The following is a 24,665-nucleotide window of genomic DNA, read 5'->3' as shown; positions in this document are numbered from 1 at the left end:
CACTTTTTCAAATGTGCATCTTTCATTCTAGATAGGAGTTTCTTCTTGGACAACAACATCATTCTCTTCTCACTCATGTGACCAAGTCTTTTATGCCACAACTCAGTTGTACTTTCATTTTCAATTGCATTTACAATGCCATTGGAAAACTTTGCTTGCAACAAGTACAATGCTGAACACTTTTTGCCTCTTGCTATAACCATGACACCCTTGGTGAGCTTCCATTGGCCATCACTGAAAGTATTGCAAAAATCCTCATCATCAAGTTTATCCGTAGAAATTAAATTCAAACGAATGTCAGGAACATGCTTCACATCATCCTTAAGAACTAATCTTGTGCCAATATTAGTTTTCAAATGAACATCTCCATTGCCAACAACTTTAGCCAAACCATCATTGCCCATCCTTATAGCCCCAAAGTCACCAGGCGTGTAAGATGTAAAGTAGTCCTTTTGAGATGTAGCATGGATGGAAGCACCACTATCAATCACCCAACTTGTCTCATGACAAGCAAGATTAACAACATCACCATCGTAGACAATGAGAAAATCCTCGGAAGTGGTGGCAACTCGATCACCTTTGCCTTCATCATCTTTCTTCTTTTCTTTACTTTTTTCCTTTTTATTTTCTCTCTTTAACTTCCTACAAAACTTCTTGGTATGTCCCTTTAGGCCACAATGATAACACTCAACATTTGCAAACCTGTTGGACTTACCTCTACTTTTGTCTCTATTCTTCGGACCTCAGCTCTTACTCCTCCCCCTATTATCGGTGAACAAAGCATCTGACTGTGAAGAGGAACCCTGTGACTTTCTTCTCATCTCTTCATTCAAGACACTACTCTTAACCAAATCCATCGAGATTGTATCATTTGGAGCTGAGTTTGATAATGACGTTCTAAACGTCTCCCATGAGTCCGATAAGGTGCCAAAAAACCATAATCCCTGTATTTCTTCATCAAACTTAATACCCATCGAGGACAACTGATTAATAATTCCTTAAAAGGAGTTCAAGTGATCTGTCATTGGAGTTCCATCTTGGTATCTCAGGGCCATCATCTGTTTGATCAAAAATAATTTATTGTTCCCTGTCTTTCGAGCATACAGTTGCTCAAGCTTAGTCCATAGAGTGCGTGCATGTGTCTCTCCGCTAATATGGTTCAACGCATTATCATCCACCCACTGTCTAATATACCCACACACTTGTCGATGAAATATATTTCACTCTTCATCAGTCCTATTTTCAGGTTTCTCACTAGCAAACACAGGTAGATAATAATCTTTCACATAAAGAAGATCCTTCATTTTTCCTTTCCAAACAGGATAGTTTGAATCATTCAAAGTAACCATTCTACTTGTATTCGTTTCCATTGTTCAACTCAAGACAAATACTCCAAATAACAACCAAGTTCTGATACCACTTTAATGGAAAAAAATAAGGAAGTCGATATGTACCCAATCAACAAACACAAACAATTTTTTCTTTCTTGAGTGAACCTAATAGGAAGCAAACAAATAGAGCAATATGGAGCAATATATATTGAACACAATGAAGGTAATAACCGTGCTCCCAAATCAGCAACTTAATGCATCACAAGCTCACACATGAACACCATCAATTTTTAACGTGGAAAATCACCTCAATGAGATGATTAAAAACCACGGGACCGTAGTCCACCAAAATTTCACTATCTCCAAATAATAGGAATATACAAGAGTCTACTCTAATAAATATTAGAGACATACAACCATTCCAAACATCAAGAATAATATATCATTGGCATCTATCATTAACAAGATGAACTCCAAAAGAGAAATGAAAGAAAAGGAAGAGATCTCACCAAAATAGGGGCAAAAAGAACGTAGTTATTGGATCAAATTAAAGGAATCAAATCAACAATCCCACCGTTCAGAATGAAGATATATGTCTTACGAATCTTTTGTCCAAAAATCAGCTCAAATTGATCACGAATGACCATCCAATTGAGCTCTCAAAGTTGACTGCGCAGAGCCTCTAAAACCAGAAAAACTGTTCACCTCCCCCTTTCTTCTTCTCTTCTTTTCTCAAAAACGACCAGCCACTCTCTTTTATCTCAATGAGACAAAAAATGAGGTAAAACCTCATTAAACAAATCATTGGACAAAAATGCCCTTCATATGGGCTTCACCAAAAACCTTTGGGCCATCCTCCACATTGAGGGAAATCCAACCCAACACAAACGGCTCAGGTTCCAGTTCATGATTGATTTTAATCCAACATGCAGTCAACAAAATGAATTTGTCATCTAACAAAATGCCGAAAGTCCATCCAGAACAACCTATGTTTGTGGAATCAAGCCCTGCGCACAACAAAACAGGAAAATCAAAAGTAGGCAAAGTAATCCTAGGAAGAACATCCACAACTTTATTAGTAGATATCAAAATATTCGAATTAAAAGAGGGGGAAGCAATATGAAGGTCCTTCATCCAGAGTTCAATTCTCTACAGCACACTGAGAGGATCAGGCTTAATAGAACAGAACACATAACTGTCTCTAAAATTCCAAATAAAATAACAAGTTATAATAAAAATAGAGAAAAACCAGACAAGAGAAGGCTTATCAAGCTTGCGACTTAGAAAGGTAGAGATGCAGAATTGTCTCAGAGATGGGAATAAGATGAATTCTGTCCTCAGACCCAAAGGACCAGTTGCCTAGATATGTTTAACTCAGTCACAAGATAGGAGTTAATGCCAGAGGGTCTCATTACAAGTGCCACAGAAAGCACAAGTGGGGTCGACCTGAGTCCATTTCGAAATAGTATCTTTAACTGGAATCCCTACATTTAATACACGCCAGAAAAAAATTTTAAATTTAGGATGAAGATTAGTTTCCAAAAAAATTTCCACCAAGCGGTTAAAGAAATATCATAAAAAAAGGAACAAAAAAGGAAATTAGCCGCCCTTTTAGTGTTAAAACACCCATCTCTAGCAAGAGTGCACCACCACGAATTAGAGCAAGGGATATTAAGAATATTGGGTAGATAAGAAGAAATAGAGTTCCTAAGAGACTCCATATTCCAGCAATCATTGGAAATAAACACACTAACTTTTTCGGGGTAAGTTCTCTGAGATTCCCCAGGTTTGATTGTAAAGGAAGGAATGGATGGGATCCAAGGGTCACTCCAGAAGTAGGTGTCATGACCATTTCCAATTCTTCTGAGGCAAAAGGAACGAAGAGGAATAAATACTTTAGTGATACTATTCCAACACCAAGACCCTTTTTTCAGTCTTGTACTAGGGTCAAAAAGAGAGGAATTGGGAAAGTATTTCGCTTTTAGGATCTTGGTCCACAAAGAATTTTTATCAACCAGGAGCCTCCACCCCAGACGAAGAAGAAGAGCATTATTTTGGATACGGGCTGGTCGGAAGCCCGGACCCCCAAGAAAAGTAGGCACACACATGAGTTTCCAAGAAATTAAAGATTTTTTCCTATTGTTCTCAGAACCACCACACCAGAAATTATAGCAAATAGAATCAATTCTCCTGCACACAGTAGTTGAAAAATAAAAACAACTCATAAGATAAGCAGGTAAAGATCCTAATACCGATTTAATGAGAACACTACGGTCTGCAAAAGAAAGAAGGTTAGATTTCCAAGAAGAGAGTCTACCATTAATTCTACTCACTAGGGGCATCAAATCTAAACATTTGAGATCAAATGGAATGGCGACATGTGTTAACTTTTAAGAATCTCAGGGGGCATACGGAATTTTTCAAAACTGAGGGATGTTTTTATAATTACGTGATACATCAGGGGAGGTACGTGAAAAAAACCCTTAATATAATAGTATTCAATGTTTATATGAATATTTAGGCTTCACTTTAAATTAGAAACATGTCCTTTTCAATGTGGCCTATTGAGTAAATACAACAAACATTAAATTTGGTGTAAAACAGGCAAATCATTTAGGAACCAAGTATCTAAAGCTGTGATTGAAACCATTTAGGGCGGATAAACAGAAACCGTTTAAAAATCAAGAAACCGAAATCATTTACTAAATGGTTTTGGTTTCAATAACTGAAACAGTTTAATAAATAGTTCGATTATGGTTTTACCTAAAAATCCTCGTACCGAATCAAACCGAACCGTTTAACACCCTTACTCTTTGATAGAGTGTGTATGGTCTAGATTAGTCACGTGTCAAATTTTTTAGTCTAACTCAATCAAATATCACCCCATGTATTGGCATGTATCACATGTATCTCTCTAATCTCTATACATGTATACCAATTCTTCAATCATTACTATGCACTCTCCCAACTCTAAATAGAAACAAATAACATAACATAAACCATAAAAATGGATGAGTGGATGACTCACTTCGGTCTTGTGCCTCATGAAAATGTCCCAAGCACTTGCGACATCAATAACTACCCATTAATTATAATCTCACACAAAATTTCTGAATCTCATGAGGCTAATTATCAACCCAATGATTCGTTGTAAAAATAATTTTTATTTTATAATCCTCAATTTTAATATATGTTTCTCATGCCAACTATCTCATGTGAGCTATTTGGTTAAGGCAATTTGAGGTTAGCAAACTCCAAAAATAGTCACTAAGGGAGACGATAAAAATCAAAGAAAGGTCAAAGAAATTAAAAAATTGCAAAAAAAAAGTTGAACATAGGAATAAAAATTAGGGTAAATTACACATCACCCCTGGTTTCAAACAAAACTCAAATCACTCCCTGGGTTTTGAAAATACTCATCCGTCCCCCTCTATAATAACGATGTGTCTGTTGTTAGTCATTGGTGTGAAAGGACTATTTTACCCTTGTACTAAAACATTAGAATTAAATTTACAATACTACCCTTCAAAATCTGTGTTTGAATGTCAAGGATAGTTTAGGACTTTAAATTTATTTCATTGGTTGACATCATTATTTAACAGCATAAAACTAACGGTAGAAACTAATTTATCATATTGGGATCTAATACAGGAGATGATTTGAGTATTTTCACAAACCAGGCGATGATTTGAGTTTCATTTGAAAATCAGGGGGTGACGTGTAATTTACCCTAAAAATTATGTGCCATCTAAAGTACATGAGAAAAATTGGATAAAAGTTAATCATATGATTGAGTTTGACGACAAAATTTGAGATGTAATGGGAGAAGTCCCTACCTATCCCTATTGGTGAAAGTTGGCATATAATTGGCCATGTGGGCTAAACCAGTCACGAAACTTTGCCAAATTGATATTTCTTGATTCTGTTCCGATAAAATGAGAAATGGTGTTTGGTAACCCCGTTCTGAGATCAAATCTAGAACACAAAAAGATCAGGATCAACGTTTTCGAAGGCTTTCTATAGAATCAATTCGAGCACTGTAGTTATTAATTACGAAAGTGCCATTGTGGCTAATGAAACTACACAAGATTTATTAAAAATGCCATTATGACTTATGGAATTACACAGTATTTACAGAAATGCCATTATGTCTTATGAAACTACACAATATTTATGAAAATGCCATTATGGCATATGAACTACACAGTATTTAAAAAATGTCTTTATGGCTTATTATTGAATTTTTGTAAACCAAATAAATGTAACGCATCCATGGAAAGATGAGAGCAGTTTTCACTAAAAATGCAAGGATTTACATGGTTCAACAAAGTGTCTCTCTCTGTTTACAAAGAATTCCTAGTAACCCTTTGCCCTTGATTCGCCTGTATTTCTTCCCCATATCTAGCTCAAGGGAATATAGCCCAATTAATGTAAATTTTTTTGGGCAAGAGATCTCTACTTGGTCACCTGGTCTTTCCACAAGTGTCTGGGCCAATGGGTGAGCATGCTTGGGTATCTACCCAGAGAGCAGAGGCGTCATCTCTCAGTGCCCTGTGAAAGGGCGTAGGAAACACCATCAAGTAGAGATCTTTTTCCCTTCTTTTTTTATAAGATGACCAATCAATGTAATCTTATAAACCTGATCTGAACACAATCTTGCACTGCCTACCAAACCTACATTGCTTTGGATCCACATCTACCAATTAAGCATTCTCAGAATTAACTAACCTGATCTGAGCCCAATCAAAGTGTTAAAAAAGAGGGATTTATGATCTATAGCCAAAGAGGCCCTAGTTCTGCAAATGTAGGAGAAAGTGTTAAGAAAGGATGTATGGAATTATCCATGGATTTGTAGCTCATGTTGTAGTTTTCTGTTGCTCGGATGTGTAAGTAGTTGCATTAAGGGATGACTTAAGCTGTGTTTGGTATGCATTCTAGGTTGATTTTGCATTTTCGAATGATAAAAATAGTTGTTTTTATCGTCTCAGAATGCGAAATTGACCTAGAATGCGTTCCAAAAATGCATACCAAACACAACCTTAATCCTATGTTTTCGAGTTGGACGTCTTGATGAAAGCTCAAGTGCCTCAAAAATGTGCCACGAATTCTGCCTCTACTACATATAATGCTCTTTCCTAGACAACAAAACAAAATCAATCCTTGCTTCTTTAAATATGCAAAGATTTCAACATGGACATTACATCTCATATTTCAATTAAAAGGAGTAGGGGAGAAAAGCCCTTCATTAATTAAAGGGAGAATGTTCCCTGTGCCGGGGCGCAGGTTGCGCCCAGACACATGGGGATGGGCGCAATGACCACTCTGCCCCCCTTAGTGGCAGGCCCATGTGTCTGGGCGCAGCCTGCGCTGCGGCACAGAGAACATGAGCCCAATTAAATTAGAAAAAAATTTCTTCAAAAGATAGAACTTAAATCCTAGATCAATATCCATCAAATTATCATGAGTTGACCCTTACATATCCACATGAGGCTTCAAATTTTCAAATAAAAAAGATTTTGCTATTTTGCTCCTTCCATATATTCCAAGCAACCACAAAAGGAAATGACACACTGCTCAGTTATGAAATCTGTATATTTTTCTCTCATTAACTAAAACCATACAATGAATTTTGAGACCTCATGTTGATACAATGAATTTTGGATCAGCCCCACATTTGAACCTACATAAATTAGGGCAACGGAAGCTGCAGCAATAGGAGAATCACTCCTTAGGAGAGTGTTCTGCCTATGATGATACAGGCCCTGTTAACTTCTATGGTAATGAATTGTAGAAATTACTACCTTTATCCATATCCTTTTTTTTTTGTATCCAAACTATCCCAAATAGAACCAAGACATGTAGGATAGCCTTGTTTAATCATTTTAAACCTCTGCGTAAAATTTCATCTAAATTTAGGATCTTTTATAAAAATGACCATTTTGCCCCTGACATTTTATCGATATTTGAACTATCTCAATCTGAACCAAAACTTATTTAGTCTCATATGGCTATTTTAAATACGTAAGTAAAATTTGGTTCAAATCTGATGTTGTTCGGTACTTCTTTAATTGCAAAATGACGATTTAGCCCCAAACACTTTTTTCGGTATCTGGATCTCCTGATGTGGCCCGAAACCCATTGGATGACTTGATCATAATAAGCCTACACGAAATTTCGATATCAGTCGGACCTTGATTGGCATGAAATATTATTTCTACGGATTCCTCAATTTTCATGCCATTTTTCGACGAAATCTGATAATGGATGTTGTACGGATGGAATACGCGTTGAGATCTTCGTAGTGATATGTGGTGCACCAAAATCCACCGCACGGATAATGAAATCCCATTCCTATCATAAATAGGGATGTAAACGGATCAAATTCGGTCGGATAGTGGCATTTTCATATTCGTATCCGTTTATATTCGGACGGATTCGGATAATATCCTATCGGTATTCGGACGGATTCGGATAATTTTCGGATAATGATTTTTTGAATACAGGTTCTCCTAAATGGATATGAATACAGATCGAATACGATTTTTCGACTATCTGTTGACATATTTACCATTTTTATGATGAAGGTTAGGGTTGAAACTTGAGAGTTCAGTTATTACCCTTTCTTCTACTCTTCTTAGTCTTTTATTCTCTTACGTTTTTTACTTTTGATTTTTTAATAGATATGTAATTCCATGTAGCACATTGCATAAAATAATATATATAAACCAATAACAAATCTAGAAAAAGAATCACATTATCTTAACTTATAAATTTATGAAAACAAGATAACAAAATCCAATAAGGTAACTTAAAAGGATAGACAAACACATAGTTATATTTCAGATATTTTATTATCGTTGGACTGCTAAACGAATCAGATAATAATTGGTCGGATAGGGGGATTATCATATTCGTATCCGATTAGTTTCGGACGGATTCGGATTCTCCTAAACAGATACGAACGCGGATCGAATACGGATTTACGAATATCCATTTACATCCCTAATCATAAATCAAGTTTCCAAAATACATATCTCAAGCCATAATCTTATAAGAGCACCAGAGATGGAAAAAAAGAAGAAGCAAAATTACAAGCAAGACAGAGAAGAGAATAAGAAGATGAAGTGCAACACTGGTTGTAATATATCACCAAATCCATTACACCAAATTTAGCAATGGTTACTGCATTGGCACATATTTGCCCACAAGATCATAATGCAAAGATTTGTAATGGGGTATTCTAGCACATGAGGATTAGGGTTTAGAAAGCCTCATTAAAAGCCAGAATCACAGTGAAGGAGATTGTGAGATGGAGATTGGACAAAAAGATGAGATTTTGGGCTGTTGATAATAATGATGGGAGCTCTTTAACTTTGCTTACTCTTTTAAAAAGTATAATCCCTTCATTGCTGAGTTGTTTGGTTCTCTTTCTCCCTCTTCTTATGTGTAAAGGCTATTTTGATTAATAGAAGGAGAGTAACCGCCAAAGGCAAAGGTTTTTGGGCCTTAGTTTTAGTTTTAGTTTTTTTTTTTTTTTTTTGAAAAGTCTTGTCTTTCACTAATCCAATGTTAATAGAATCTTTTAAATATGGAATGGACTATGAGGTGTCTTCTTTACAGATATACAAAAAAAAATTTGTGAGGGGAGAAGGGTGGGAAGGGAAGGCTTTTTCTTTTATAATTTGTGGTGTTAGTAGATTCCCACTTGTGATTGAAGGACAGTTTATACTAATGTTCTTGGCCATTTGATTCTTTTTAACCTCTTTTTCTCTCACCCTTCTTAGTTGGGAATGGAACCCCAAAAGCTAAGGTCCATTTAATAGTAGAGAGGAAACGGTAAGGAAAATTCTCTGACTACTCCAGTTTGACTATTACAGTACTATCAACTCCCAAAGTGGATCGAATCATGAACATTTTCTTTTAAAATTATGAGATCCAGTATGAGACATCAATACTGAACCTTTTCCTTTAGCAACTGAATTGAGGATTATCCCATTTGATTCTTTTTAACCTCTTTTTCTCTCAACCTTCTTAGTTGGGAAGGGAACCCAAAAAGCTAAGATCCAGTTAATAGTAGAGAGGAAAAGGTAAGAAAAATTCTGACTACTCCAGTTGGACTATTACAGTACTATCAACTCTCAAAGTGGATCAAATCAGGAACATTTTCGTTTAAAATTATGTGATTCAGTATGAGACATCAGTACTGAACCTTTTCCTTCTGCATCTGAATCGAGGAATACCCCATTTGATTTTTTTTTTTTAACCTCTTTTTCTCTCCACCTTCTTAGTTGGGAAGGGAACCCAAAAGGCTAAGATCCATTTACAGTAGAGAGGAAAAGGTAAGGAAAATTCTCTGACTACTCCAGTTTGACTATTACAATACTATCAGCTCTCAAAGTGGGTCAAATCAGGAATATTTTCTTTTAAAATTATGTGATCCAGAATGAGACATCAATACTGAACCTTTTCCTTTAGCATCTGAATTGAGGAATACCCCATTTGATTCTTTTTAACCTCTTTTTCTCTCAACCTTTTTAATTGGGAAGGGAACCCAAAAAGCTAAGATCCATTTTATAGAATAGAGGAAAAAGTAAGGAAAATTCTCTGACTACTCCAGTTTGACTATTACAGTACTATCAGCTCTAAAAATGGATCAAATCAGGAACATTTTCTTTTAAAATTATGTGATCCAGTATGAGGCATCAGTACTAAACCTTTTCCTTTATCATCTGAATCGAGGAATACCCAGTAATATGGAATTATACACAGTAGCAGATATCAGGTTTAACAAATCGAAACCAGAAAACAGGGTTCCAAGAAGTAGACTTAAACTAGGATTCTTGAATTCGATCAAAGCTCTTGAGTAGCAACAACACAGAAATAAGAATAGCAATCAGATTCAGACATCCAAGGAAGAATCGTAGGAGCAACACAGAAATGAGATGAGATAGAGAATCTTACAGAAATAGGGAACAGTCTGTCGTTCAAGGGAATGAGAGGAAACCAGCAACACAGGCTTCTTCTTGGATCCCGGAGAATTGTCGTTGCTCAATGGGAAGTGTGAAGCTCTGGTTCGCAGCAGGGACTCTGGCGCGTGAAATAGGTCCTTCTTGGAGCAGATGGGAACAACAGTCTCCGATGGGTACTCCGGCAACGAGAGATTGAGAGTCGTAAAGAAAATCGGTTTGCGTGAGAGAAAGCGAGAGGAGTGGGTCGCGCTACAGAGGACGTGACCGTCGTGTGATGGTCACAACATCAACGTCTGGCACTAGGAACCGTCTCCGACAGCTACTTCGGCAAAGAGATCCGCAGTAAGGAGAGGTTCGCGCTTCTCTAGGAGTAGAGAGAGACAGAGAAGTGCGGGAAAGAGGAGAGACAGGGGATGTTTGCATTTTAAAACTGGCCGTTGGATGGAGGTAGGACACGTGTCAATGATGTCGTTGGAAGTGCATAATTACGTTTTAACCCTTTATTGAAAAATTAAATTAAAATTCTTGGGTTTCCTTGATTTTCTGGCAATGAATGTAAATTTACTCAACTATCCTTATAAAATTATTTCCAACTACATCCTAAACTGTAGTTTTAAGAGGATAGTGGGTGTCTTGTTATGTTTGGATAAATAACAGATCCTTGTTACATTAATAATTTTCCTAATAAAAAAAATTATTTTTGAATCAACCCGGACTGACCCGACCCGAGCAACCAGTGCCAGCATGGTTGCAGCCTGCAGGTGTATGAGCCTAAGGCCCTATGTACTATGTGGCTGCGGCTGCATTGGCAGGAAGGCCTTATAGTTGAGGGGCTAAGGGGTGCTGTGGACAGGGTGGGTGTGCATGTGTACTGGCCGCATGGCAGTAAGGGTGGGCTGGACTTGGCAAGGCTGGCCGCATGGGCCTGCCTTCAAAATTAATTTGATACACAAAATGTCTAAAATACCCTTTGATCCATAGAGCCCAAAAAAAAATACTCAAAAATACTGAAAAATTCAGAATAAAAATTCAAAGAAAAATATATAAGTAAACACTTAATGCATGCCTAGTGGCGCTTAGCATGAATAAATACTTATTGGGATTTATGGATCAAAGGGTATTTTAGTAACAATGAGTATGATAATAAGAAAGGAGATCCCATGAAATAATGCACCGGAAAACAGGAATTGATTGTAAAATAAATTTGATGAAATAGCTTTCAATACAAAGACTAACATAATGGTATTCAATCTAAATAAATATAAACAATCCCGGAAGTACCAAGAGATCATGCATAGAATTAGATCTGGGGTAGATAATGGGCATACCACTGAATCGTTATCCTCTCCCGTTACAGCACGGTGCTGTACTGCATCATGCAGCGATGCAGAGGCCATGTGGCATAGTGGGCCCCACATGGTGCACATGGCCTCAGCAGCCGCCGCATGATGCATTACAGCACCATGCTATAACAGGAGAGGATAAAAATTCCATACCACCACCACTACCTAATGAGGCAGCAATAGTAATGCCTCTTAGAAACTATTCCTACTAATGTGATTTTATAGAAAATGGGAGTGCGCAGATGTGCACTCCTGCAAAAATAATGCCTTACAAACAAGTAAGTCCTTTCGCACCTCCGGTGGTCGTAGATCAGCTAGCTCAACCTTTACTTGATTGTTTAGTATGTGCATCTTCTTCATGCTTGCTAGGCAGCAAAGTTTGATTTTCTTGGTAATTCAATTGAACAACATTGGCGTGCATGATTAGACATGATAGCTTCCGATCTCGTTCCTACAAAGGATTAGAATTGCTTAGAAGTAATATTTGATCTACAATCCATAGATGTGATGGTCCCATCGAATGGTGTTATTTGAGGAGCCGAAAATACTGAATTCGGGTTCAATAGAAACTACTGCAATTTTTCCTTCCCCTTGGTAGTTTGGTAGGGTGTTGCCCCGATAGTTCCCATCCCACAACTCCCTATGGACTCCAAGTGGTGAGATTTCGGGGTAGAAGGTTCATGGTAGGTAGTTCCAATATTTAGGGACTATTTGTGGTAAAAAATATCATTTTGAAAGTGGGTTCTCTAGGACCAAACAAACGAAATCTTTTTCAAAATAATGCTCAAATAAAATCCTTTTCAAAGACAATTTATGAAAATCACCTAATCTGGAAATTTTGATCGATTTTAAGATCATTTAACCACTTTTCGACCTGATCAAACCTTCAGGTGTATTTTGATCATTTCCCCCAATATGATTGGAATTTATTATTGCCATGTATGCCTCTGGAGTGACAAAATGAGGTGTCTACACACACATGCACTCATTCATCCGTGCATGCACGCACTCACCCACATTGTTTTTACATATCCTTGCCGTAATCAAAATCTTAGAACTAGCTCTAGTTTGAAGTTCTAATTAATCATAGAAAAGCAACTATTAAATTAACCAAGTCTGTGTTGTGTTATACTAATACTATGGTAATGCAATATTTATCTTGAGAGTAAGGATCGCAATAGTTAAACAACATTTTTTAAGTTACTTCTAGATCAATCATATGGTGATTTATAAAGAACTAAGGATCATCATAGGTCATTGCCATGCTTTCACCTGTGAATTGAAATTTGTATAAAATTGTATGCTTACTGATTCAGTTACCAGAGAATAAATACAAAAAAAAAATTGTACCTAGTCATGGCATGCAGGTCTACAAGGAAAAAGAATAAAAGGATATTACATATAGCTATACAACTAACATCAACAGATCACATGATTTAGACTTCTTACAAAAAACTCTCAACACAATGTGATTTTTTCACAAGGGTGTTAGAAATCTTAAACATCATAGGTGTTGGCAACATTTTTCAATAGCTTTGCCCTAGTTCAAATCTTATATCTAAGTTCTAATCAATCATAGAAAACAACTATCACATTAACAATGTTTGCGTTATATTACAACAACAACAACCATAATCTTATCCCAACTAAATAGGGTTGGCTACATGGATCCAATAGAGGCGATGACAATAGTAGAACAGAGAAGTAAAAAGGAGTAAAAGGAAGTAGAAAGGAAAATAAGTAAAGGAAGTAGAAAAGAAAATAAGTAAAGAAAGAAGTAAAAGCATTAGTCAAAGCAGCATCCCAAAACATCTCCCTACAAGGGGTCGGCTACACGGGTCCTTGTCCTCCATACAACTCTATCCACGGTCATATTAGGATTGAGCCCTACCACAAGTATATCCTTTCCTACCACTTCTCCAATAGTCATTTTAGATCTGCCCCTACCTCTTTTAGCTCCGTCAAACTAAATCTGGTCACTCATTCTTACTGATGCATCCATGGGTCTCCGTTGTACATGACCATATCACCTCAAATGGCTCTCACGGAGTTTTTCCTAGATTGGTGCAACTCCCAATTTGTTTCTAAAATAACCATTTCTTATTTTATCTCTCCTGGTCTTGCCGCACATCCTCCTCAACATCCTCATCTCTGTAAAAAGAAGTAGAAAGGAAAATAAGTAAAGGAAGTAGAAAGGAAAATAAGTAAAGAAAGAAGTAAAAGCATTAGTCAAAGCAGTATCCCAGAACATCTCCCTACAAGGGGTCGGCTACACGGGTCATTGTCCTCCATACAACTCTATCCACGGTCATATTAGGATTGAGCCCTACCACAAGTATATCCTTTCCTACCACTTCTCCAATAGTCATTTTAGGTCTGAAACTAAATCTGGTCACTCATTCTTACTGATGCATCCATGGGTCTCCATTGTACATGACCATATCACCTTAAATGGCTCTCACGGAGTTTGTCCTAGATTGGTGCAACTCCCAATTTGTTTCTAAAAAAACCATTTCTTATTTTATCTCTCCTGGTCTTGCCGCACATCCTCCTTAACATCCTCATCTCCGCAACACTCATCTTATCTATATTACTCGTCTAAACTGCCCAACATTCCGCATCATACGTCATAGCCGGTCTTATATTAATATAGTATTAATACGTTATTATTAGGGTTTAGGGTTCAAGCACAAGGTTGCTTAAAGCAATACACCCTGCATATCAAGTTTGGAATAAATAGGTTGTTACCTCCAACTAGTATTTATAGGAAAGATTAGGGCTTTAGATTAGATTGGTTTTATCCAGTGGGGTCCACCACAACCTTATTCCTTATTCAAGTAGACTTATATTAGAACATATATTATGGTTATAGAATATATTCAACAATCTTCTCCTATGTTCTACATATAGTCAACACCAAGAATAGATAAACATTGTTCAAACGAAATATTGAATAAAATAAATAAAATGTTTAAAACTTTAATGGATTATAAAGTAAACTTCAAGAAATAAAACCTTTGAGTTTTAGATCGAATTTAAACCCAAACAACAAGAAGTTTCACATATAAGTGAAAATAAAAAAGAAAAAGATCCTTGCAATCCTTAATGATTTTACTCATCATCATCGAGATCCAGCTTTAAACGTTTTCCTCCATCTTCGTCATCCTCTGTAATTTATCAAATATGAATTTCATAAGAAAAATGAATTCATTCATTTGCATAAAGATATAAGAGTATCTAGTTCAACAAGAAGAACTTAGTACAATTCATATAATGGCTGAAAATGAATCAAAATTCAACAATACGCATTATCATCAAGTTTCTATAAAAAAACAAGATCCTATATAGTCTCTTTCAAAAGACCATATCATGTTTTCTTTTGAAATATTATAATCGTCATAGCAATCATAGATGTTGTATATCATCAAGTTTGGAATGACACATCATACTATGAAGGACTAAAAGATAAACATAATATCAACGAAACATATCAAAACAAATTTTCATATTAATAACAAAGTAAGGAAACAACATACAGAAATTTGCTACACCATCAGATTTGGAATGGTTTCACAAACCTCCATACTTAGTAATCTTAACAAATTATCTGAAATATGTAAATTATCACAAATGCTTATTATGGCTAGATGATATTCGAATAATTTAAAATAACATAGGATTAGATTATGACCTGTCTAAAGGGTCTTTAATCTCATTCCTCCCGTAGTTTTGAATGTTCGACCTTTGTTCAGTTCCTTTGTAAGGGCATCTGCCATATTATCCTTCGATTACACATCAATCAAAGTGATGATTTCGTATTTCTGTCAGATAATTCAGCATTACCTGTTTTAGCCTGATATGTCTCCTCTTTCCATTAAAGAGTGAGTTATTAACTATCGTTTTTATAGCTTAATTATCACATAATATAGATAGAGAGTTTAACTTCAAACTTCTCAATGGAATATCCATAATCAGATCTTTGATCCACTCTGCTTCATCTCCTGCACAAGCTAGAGCAACAAGTTCTGATTCTATCGATGACAGAACAATACAAGTCTGTCTCTTGAATTTTCATACAACAGCTGCTCCACCCAGTGTAAATACATATCCACCAGTAGATTTACTGTCTCCCAAATCTGAGCACCACGATGCATCAGAATATCCTTTCAAATTAGATGATGTCTAGTATAGTATAGGACATACCTAAGAATACCTTTAAGGTATCTCATGAGCCTCGTCAAAGCATCCCAATGCTCTTTGCCAGGATTACTAGTGAATCGACTCAGCATGCCAACCGTAAAGGCTATGTCTGGTCTAATACAACTTATTACATACATGAGACTATCAATCAGTCTAGAATAATCCAACTGATTCACGGTGTCACCTGCTTTAGGTTTTAGCCATTTAGTATAGTCATAAGGTGTCTCAATCGGTTTATAATCACTGTATCCCCATATGGAAAGTAGTTTCTCAATGTAATGAGTCTGGCTAAGAGTAATCCTTTGCCTATCAAAATTTACTTTCATACCAAGAATGGTGTCTACTACACCAAGATCTTTCATGTTGAATTCTTTGAATAAGGTTGTTTTAATGTTACTCACTACAGAATGATCAAAACAAAAAATCAATATGTTGTCTACATACAAGCAAATAATCGTAACCTTATTTGGCACAAACCGAAAGTAAAAACAGTTATCCGAGTTACTGGTATGAAAATCAAAACTCGTTACTATTCTGTCAAATTTTTCATGCCATAATTTAGGTGCTAATTTATGATCATATAGAGATTTATTCAACTTACAAACTCTTTTTTCAAAACCTTCCACGACAAACCCTTCAGGTTGGTTCATGTAGATTTCTTCCATCAGGTTTCCATTAAGGAAAGTCATTTTTACGTTCATTTGATGCACAACATAGTGCTCAATAGATGTCAAACCAAGAATAATCCTTATCGTAGTCAAGTGACGGACCGGTGAGTAGATATCAAAATAATCTATCCCACTAACTTGAGTATAGCCTTTAGCTACTAAGCGTGCTTTATACTTCGCTATAGATCCGTCGGATTAAGTTTCTTCGCAAATACATTTACGATCATCGTTTGCGTAAGTAAATCAACAAGCTACTAGGTCTTATTCGATTCATTTCTCATCAATGCTTCTTTCCATAATAGTGAGTCCTAGATCTCATCACTTCTTTAAAATTGGATGGATCTTCAAATGGTAAGTCATAAAGTCCTCACTAAAATTCTGGTACTTCCTAGTAGAAATGCGTTTAGACTCGATTTATGGAGCATATGAAAATCAACAATTTTTCAAGCTACTAGGTCTTATTTTGTATTAAAGAGCTCATTTCTTCATCAATGGCTTCTTTCCATAATAGTGAGTCCCTAGATCTCATCACTTCTTTAAAATTGGATGGATCAGGCTCTAAATGGTAAGTCATAAAGTCCTCACTAAAATTCTTGGGTACTCGATCCCTAGTAGAAATGCGTTTAGACTCCGATTTATGGAGCATTGTGGGATGAATGTCGAGACAATTGGTTCGATTCTAACGGTGAATTCTGGGTAACCATTCTTGTCAAACCTGGTAAGGTCATGCATGTCTTTGAGAAATTTATCCTTAAAAATACAGCATCCCTAGATTCTATCACCACATTGATTGAGAAATCTAAAAAATGGTCTACAACACTGTCTTACGCATCCTTGAGATCCTAGATACACACAAGTGTTGATTCTAGTTCCCACCTTAGGTCTCCTAGGGTCTTGTATCCTTACATAAGCAATACAACCCCAAATTTTAAGAGTGTCAAATCTACAAGGATGGTTGTGTTATATTTCATATTTCATAAGGAGTAAAAGTCAACTTAGAGTGTGGTAACCTATTTAGAATGTGATTGACAGTCAACATTGCTTCTCCCCAATAACAAGCAGACGTGTCAGCTGTCAATAACATGAAATTTAACATTTCTGTCAATGTCTTGTTCTTACGTTCAGCTATGTCATTTAATTGAGGCGAGTAAGATGCAGTAGTTTCAAGTATTATGCCCTGAGAGGCATAAAATTCATTGAACTCTGACAATTTATATTCTCCTCCTCTATCACTTTTAAGTCTTTTAATCTTTAAGTTCAACTGATTTTCTACTTGGTTATTGAAAATTTTAAATTTTTTAAAAGTTTCATCTTTCGATTTTAATAGATAAATATGATAATACCTAAAAAATTCGTCTATAAAAGTAATTAAATACTTCCAACCACCTCTAGTAGTGAAACTTTTAAAATCACAAAGGTCAAAATGTATTAATTCAAGAAGCTGTGTACTCCTAGAAACTGAACGAAAAAGTTTTCTAGTAATTTTGTTTAGAGCACACACTTCACATCTATCAAATTTAATCGAAGTGTCTAATGGCAAATTATAAGTTTTAACTAATTTGAGCAATTTTCTATAATTCACATGTCTTAATCTGCAATGTAATGTTTTAGGATCAAGCAAATTTGAACTAACTTGATTAATTGTCTCATTTGTTAAACTTAATCTATACATGCTATTAACTAAATAAGCACAACCAAAATAATGAGAGTTAACAGACAAAGTTACTCTACCACCATGAAAAGAAACACACATGCCAGCATCACATAATAGGCTAAGTGAAATTAAATTCTTTCCAAAATCAAAAACTACTTTAACATCTTTTAAAATTAAAGTCTTAGCTGAAGACAAGACCAGATTTGTAGTTCCTTTCTGAGTCACCTCCACTGATGCTCCATTGGTAACCGTAACCGTCTCTGCTACTTAGACTTTCTCAATCAACAAATTCCTGTTGTTACACATATGATAGGTTGCTCCAGAATCCAACCACCAATCTGAAGAAGATCTGGCCTCACCCTTTTTAACCATAGCAACAAAATTTGTAGGCTCAGTCTTATCCACCATCATGTGGACTTCCTTCTTTGGTGTGTCAGCATCCCCCTTTTTAAGGAGTCTACATTCATTTGCATAGTGACCCCACTTACCACAGTTGTGGCACTTGCCCTTCTTTTTGAAAGTAGTCTTTATGGTCTCCAACCACTTTGGTTCACTTTTAGGTGGTTTGGATTTCTTAAGAAATTTTTTAGGATGGAAAATCATGTTAGCAGCTGACTGTTGTTTGACCATCTCCAAGTTATTCCTAGCCCTATTCTCATTTTCGATTCTAATGAATCGCTTGAGATCATCCAGCCCCACTTGCACTTTCTTTCTATACATTTTAGTTTTAAAAGAATGCCAAGTCGAAGGTAACTTAAAAATAATAGCACTAACTAGGAATGTATCACAAACATGTATTTTTTCTATGTTTAATTTAGACTGTAAATTCTCAAGATCAGTTACTTGAGGGAGGTTTGCCTTGTCTTCCTGAAATTTGAAGTCCATGAACTTATCCACCAAGTGAGTTTTGGATAGTTCCTTCTCCTTAAATTGGGCGTCTAAAGAATCTTAGATCTTCTTTGCAGTTTTAAATTTACTGTAAATTTTTGCAAGTCTATCTGACAAACAATTCAACAAATAATTTTTACAAAAGTCTTCATCACTAACCCATTGAGATTTCTCAATATCAACACAGTCTTTAAAAGTACTCGTTACGTTATAGAACACATTCAAATATTTTAAATCAAACCGAGTCTTCCGTTTCTATGCATTGAATTCAGATCCACTAAAGGTTTTTAATTTGGTCATCTCAAACGGAACGGCATGTTCCTCCATCTCAAGATTGCTATATTTTTTTTATTTAAAAAAATATTTAAAACAGAACAATCGCATCTGGTGAGAGGAGAGGTAGAGGATACGGCAGATCAGACACAACCAGCAGGGACCCAATCGTGTTCATCGCTGGCAATGGTTACTAACGGTGACCGAACCCAAAAGCTTGACAAAGGCTTAGTTAAAAATTTTCTACCAAAAGAAGGTTTTTCTTTTTGTCTTCTTCTTTTTTTTTTTAATTGATCAAATCAAGGCTACAAAAGACATTCTTTAAACCACTTTTATTTATTTATTTATTTATTTATTTTTAATCAATCAAATCAATGAATAACTTTTTGAGAAAAGCCTTCTTACAAGCAAAAGGTATTGACTTCTTTTTCCAATCAAAAGCTTTGAAATAAAAAGCTTTCTAACAAAGAGGTTTTTTTTTTGTGTTTTTTTAAAATCAGAGCCGTGAAGTACGAGAGAAAAAAAAAATACCAGAGTCGCTGGCTGCAGCCGTTCGATTTTTTTTTTTTTGTTTAAGGTTTGAAGACGAATCTCAAAATTAATCAGACAAAAAGGTCAAATCGTGATTCCGATCACCAAAACCAATTACACAAACCACAAAGCCAATCGTTCTTCTCCAAAGCCAATTACACAAACCAGAACCGTGATTTCAAAAATAATGTACGATCGAAGAGAGAAAAATAAAAAAACTATTGCTTTAACATTGTTAGGGTTTAGGGTTTAAGCACAAGGTTGCTTAAAGCAATACACTCTGCATATCAAGTTTGGAATAAACAGGTTGCTGCCTCCAGCTAGTATTTATAAGAAAGACTAGAGTTTTAGGTTAGATGAGCTTTATCCAGTGGGGCCCACCACAGCCTTATTCCTTATTCAAGTAGATTTATATTAGAACATATATTAGGGTTATAGAATATACTCAACAGTTATTTCTCTTAAATTGATCACCATATAGTTGAACAACATTTAAAAAAAAACTAAGGATTACCATCGGCCATTTCCATACTTTGAACAATCAATCTCATGATCTAAACTTCTTACAAAGAAATCTTGAGAATTCTACTCATTAGTGTCAACCAAACTTTGATCAGCATTAGTTTACTAAAGATTGATGTGCATATGTAGATGAGTTTCTTTCTAATTTATCAATCTTTTAATTCTTAAATTTTAGAAAGATAGATAGGGTTCGAACGTGATGCTAAATTCCTTCTTTAATTTCTTTTATAATTAAAGTGCTAATGCAATATGCGATTCTTTCCACACTATACTTACTTTAGCAATGAATGGTCTAAGGGAACCAATTTTGGGTTTTAGGGTTATCAGTTCTACCACCACCACCACTACTACTGGTGGGAGACGGATCTTTATCCCCTCAATTTATCTGCTCCTCAATTTCCTCAATTTCATCTAATAAGAGGGGCAAAAATGACCACCCTACCCCTTGCCTGAACACACTGCCCAGGTGGGGTCCACCTCCCTCTATTAGAGGAATTGAGGAAATTGATGGACAGGCAAATTGAGGTGATAATTTTCCGATGGGAGACACCCTATTGCGTTCTTTGCACAGGCAAGAGATTCTGATCCATGCAAGTTGTTGCTTCACTGGGGCCGCAAGGAGAGCTACCGCAGAGGATTTTTTTTTGGTTTCTTACGTGCTTTGGTCAAAGGTAATGACTTCTGAGGGTTTGAAGTTTGGTCTGATTGGTAGTTTTTGACTTGTGATGGTTACTTATAGGGGGAAATTTTTTTGTTGTACCTGCTACTATGAACTGGCAGCCAAGGAAATGGAATAATTCACTTTCCCTTTGGTTTCAAAAAGTCTAACAACAAAATTTCGTCCAACCGATAGTTACCCCTTGGGATCAATTTGTATGGGACCTACTTTCTTACTTTTTTTGGCGCCAAGCTAGCAGTCTGAGAGGCGGCCGTTGATGAGATTTCACACCAAATTCAATAATTTGGAAATACAGACAATAAAGTGCCGTTGAAGAACTCTTACTCTTCTCTCAATGTCTCTGCAGTTGGGATTTGGGAAGAAGAATAAGACTATATTCTCAGCCAAAGCTATCATTAGTTGCAGAAAAAACTAAGATATGAGTATCGAACAATCACCAGAAAAAACAACAAAAACAGTAGAATCAACCCCAGAAGAGGGGAATACTAGTTGGGTAGATGCAGAAGGTGGAGGAGTAACTGTTTCTTCTGATCATCGAAGGGAAGGGACTTGGAAGCACGCCGCCTTCCATATCGCTACTACAATTGCCACTCCGGCTGCTTATGCTCCTCTGCCGTTTGCTTTTGCTTCTCTGGGTTGGCCTCTTGGTAAAAAATTTTCTTCAACTTCCCATTTAAAACTCATTAACAGCACAGTAGTGACTTGAACTACAGTGGAGAATTGGGAACTTAACAATTTTTAGTCTCCTAACTGTTCTGTATGAACACACAAATTAACAGCAAAATCCCATTTGTTATATATGATTGAAGAACTATACCAGTTGTGGGAAGCTTAGTAGCATAACATCACTCAAATCAATCCCCAAAACCATTTACTTGATTTTTACCTTCCAAATGAACTTAATAAGAGATTCTGAAGCCTCAAACTTTCAAGCCCATCAACTAACTTTTTGATAATTTCACCAATTCCATCTCCCTCTGATTGGAATTTAGAGATACATTAGGGAGGATTTTTTTGTGCAATTCATCTGAGAGATTTCTAATAAATCTGATTTTCTCTGGTTTGGTTCAGGTGTAACTAGTTTGGTGGCTGCAACATTAGCGACATGGTACTGTAGTCTTTTGATTGCTGCTCTGTGGAAGTGGAATGGGAAGCAACACACTACTTATCGGCATTTAGCCAAGAGTATCTTTGGTTAGTATCAGCTCCTCTGCTTCTGTATAATCTGATCATATTTTACTTGACTTTTATTATTACTTGACTGTTTTTATGAAGGTTTTCGCAACTCATATTCGCAGATTGGTTTGAGTATTTCAGCAAGGAAGCTACCCTACTAGATAAATTTGCTAGTCAGAATTGAATCTCTCATTCAATCATGTTTCAGAAGCAGCTTTACAAAAGTCCTTCAACAAGAAAATTCAGAACTAGATGTTCCAATTCTATACTATCCAGGGGGAAAAAAAAAAGGGCTTAAATTTGAGTCTTAGCATACAAAGCCATGGAAATTTACAAGCAATTTATTGATAAATCTCTCCATGTTATTGTCATGTCCACACCTTTTGATTTATCAATTGCTCTTTACATACAAAATATTCAGATACAGTATGCTATATGTAACATGGTTAGAGCATTTACAAGGCCATATTCTCATGTATGTGTTCAAAACAGTTTTTATTGTTCAGGTGTTCTAATAGCAGTGCTTATGTTCCTTGTGTTTTCTTCTTAACTGCTATCATGTTTTAAATTTTTGAAGGGCCCTGGGGTTACCGGTCCATTGCATTTTTTCAGCAGGTGGCTTCCCTAGGCAATAACATCGCCATCCAAATTGCTGCCGGAAGCAGCCTGAAGGTTAGTTGATTATGATCTCAATCGAGGTTTTGCTCACAGTTGATACTATTAACTAAGACATGCAAATTCTTTTCCACCTCTCTGTTTTGTGCAGGCAATTTACAAGTACAATCATTCAAATGGAACCTTAACCTTACAGCACTTCATTGTCTTCTTTGGAATTTTTCAACTAATTCTATCACATCTCCCAGATATTCACTCACTGAGATGGGTGAATGCATTGAGCACTTTCAGCACAATAGGATTTGCTGGCACAGTCATTGGTGTGACCATCTATGATGGTATGCCTGAGATCCTTTGCTCTATCTGTTTCTCTATGGGATTTAGTAATGAATTTCACTTGGTTTTTGCACGGTTTCCATGTGATGGTCAATCCTACATTAAATACTTGTTTCCTATTGTAGGCAAGAAGATTGATAGAAGTACAATTAGTTATGGATTACAAGGAAGCAGCTCTACTAAGGCATTCAAAGCCTTCAATGCCCTAGGGGCAATCGCCTTTTCATTTGGAGATGCAATACTTCCAGAAATACAGGCATAATAAGCTTGTTAAATTTAAGGGAAAAAGTTCTCTGTCCGGGAGTGTGGTGTACGCCAGCACTCCCATGAGTCTCTCTCTTTCTTCCCCATGTGAAAAGACACCTCTGCCCCTTGTTTTAAGGAAGAGAGAGATAGACACATGGGAGTGCTGGCGTAGGCCACACTCCCGTACAGAAAACTGCTTCCCTAAATTTAATTAGCTCATAACCTTGTGTATTTGATTTCATTCAATCATATTCCCACATTTATGGAGGATTAAAACTAGTGGGTTTTTCTGTAAACAGGATACGCTGAGGGAACCCGCAAAGAAGAACATGTATAAAGGTGTTTCAGCTGCATACACAGTGATTGTCTTGACTTATTGGCAGATAGCCTTCACAGGTTTCTGGGCTTTTGGATCAGAAGTTCAACCTTATATCCTGTCTTCCCTCACAGTTCCACAGTGGGCAATTGTCATGGCTAACATTTTTGCAGTTATTCAAGTATCAGGGTGTTATCAGGTGTACTTCAAACTTAAGTTGTTCAATTAAATTCTTTTATTATAGATGTTTCTCATTAGTAAGCATCAGATACTTATGGAACAAATTCAATTCCTGCTCATACTTGACTCTCTGTGTTCAGATATACTGTAGACCAACTTTTGCCTGTTTTGAAGATGGAAAAAGATCCAAAAAGGCCGAAGAACAGTTTCAGATCGGAAGGCTAGTGCAATATGTTGCTCTTCGTTTGGCTTATATTGTTATCATTACTACAATTGCTGCAGCAACACCTTTCTTTGGGGATTTTGTTTCAATCTGTGGAGCCATTGGTTTCACACCCCTAGACTTTGTCTTCCCTGCTATAGCATTTCTGAAAGCTGGAAAAATGCCCAAGCAATCTAGCCTTGGCTATTTTGTGAAGGTCCTTAACATCATCATTGCCACCTGGTTTTCCATTGTTTCTATACTGGGTTGCATTGGGGCAGTCAAGTTCATAGTACAAGATGTTAACACTTACAAGTTCTTTCATGATATGTGACATTTGTTAAGCTTTTCTTCCCTAGAGTCTCATCTTCTTTTTAAGTGATCATTATTGCATTAGTGTATTTGAGATGACAAATACTTTTTCGGCTAGCTCTGCTTCCCTCGGATTGGTGAAACATGGACCAAGCTTCTTGGCCTAGCAACTGAATTGTGAAGTCACAGAAAGAAGCTTGTTCAAAGTTTCTGAAGCTTTAGAA

General features: G+C 36.3%; 1 protein-coding gene across 1 annotated transcript; it reads left to right on the top strand.

The window, feature by feature from the left end:
- Positions 1–21,398: 21,398 nt before the first annotated feature.
- LOC122661592 (GABA transporter 1-like) lies at positions 21,399–24,486 on the top strand. The gene is made up of 7 exons (XM_043857043.1): positions 21,399–21,705; positions 22,130–22,252; positions 22,812–22,906; positions 23,001–23,187; positions 23,311–23,441; positions 23,731–23,946; positions 24,068–24,486. The coding sequence occupies exons 1-7, from the start codon at positions 21,477–21,479 to the stop codon at positions 24,461–24,463; spliced, it is 1,377 nt and encodes a 458-aa protein (XP_043712978.1). The 5' UTR covers positions 21,399–21,476; the 3' UTR covers positions 24,464–24,486.
- The last annotated feature ends 179 nt before the right edge of the window (positions 24,487–24,665 follow it).

This window comes from Telopea speciosissima, chromosome 1 (genome assembly GCF_018873765.1).
Source record: "Telopea speciosissima isolate NSW1024214 ecotype Mountain lineage chromosome 1, Tspe_v1, whole genome shotgun sequence".
Classification (NCBI taxonomy): domain Eukaryota; kingdom Viridiplantae; phylum Streptophyta; class Magnoliopsida; order Proteales; family Proteaceae; genus Telopea; species Telopea speciosissima.
Note: the sequence above shows the minus strand (reverse complement) of the source record. Positions and strands in the feature narration are given on the sequence as shown.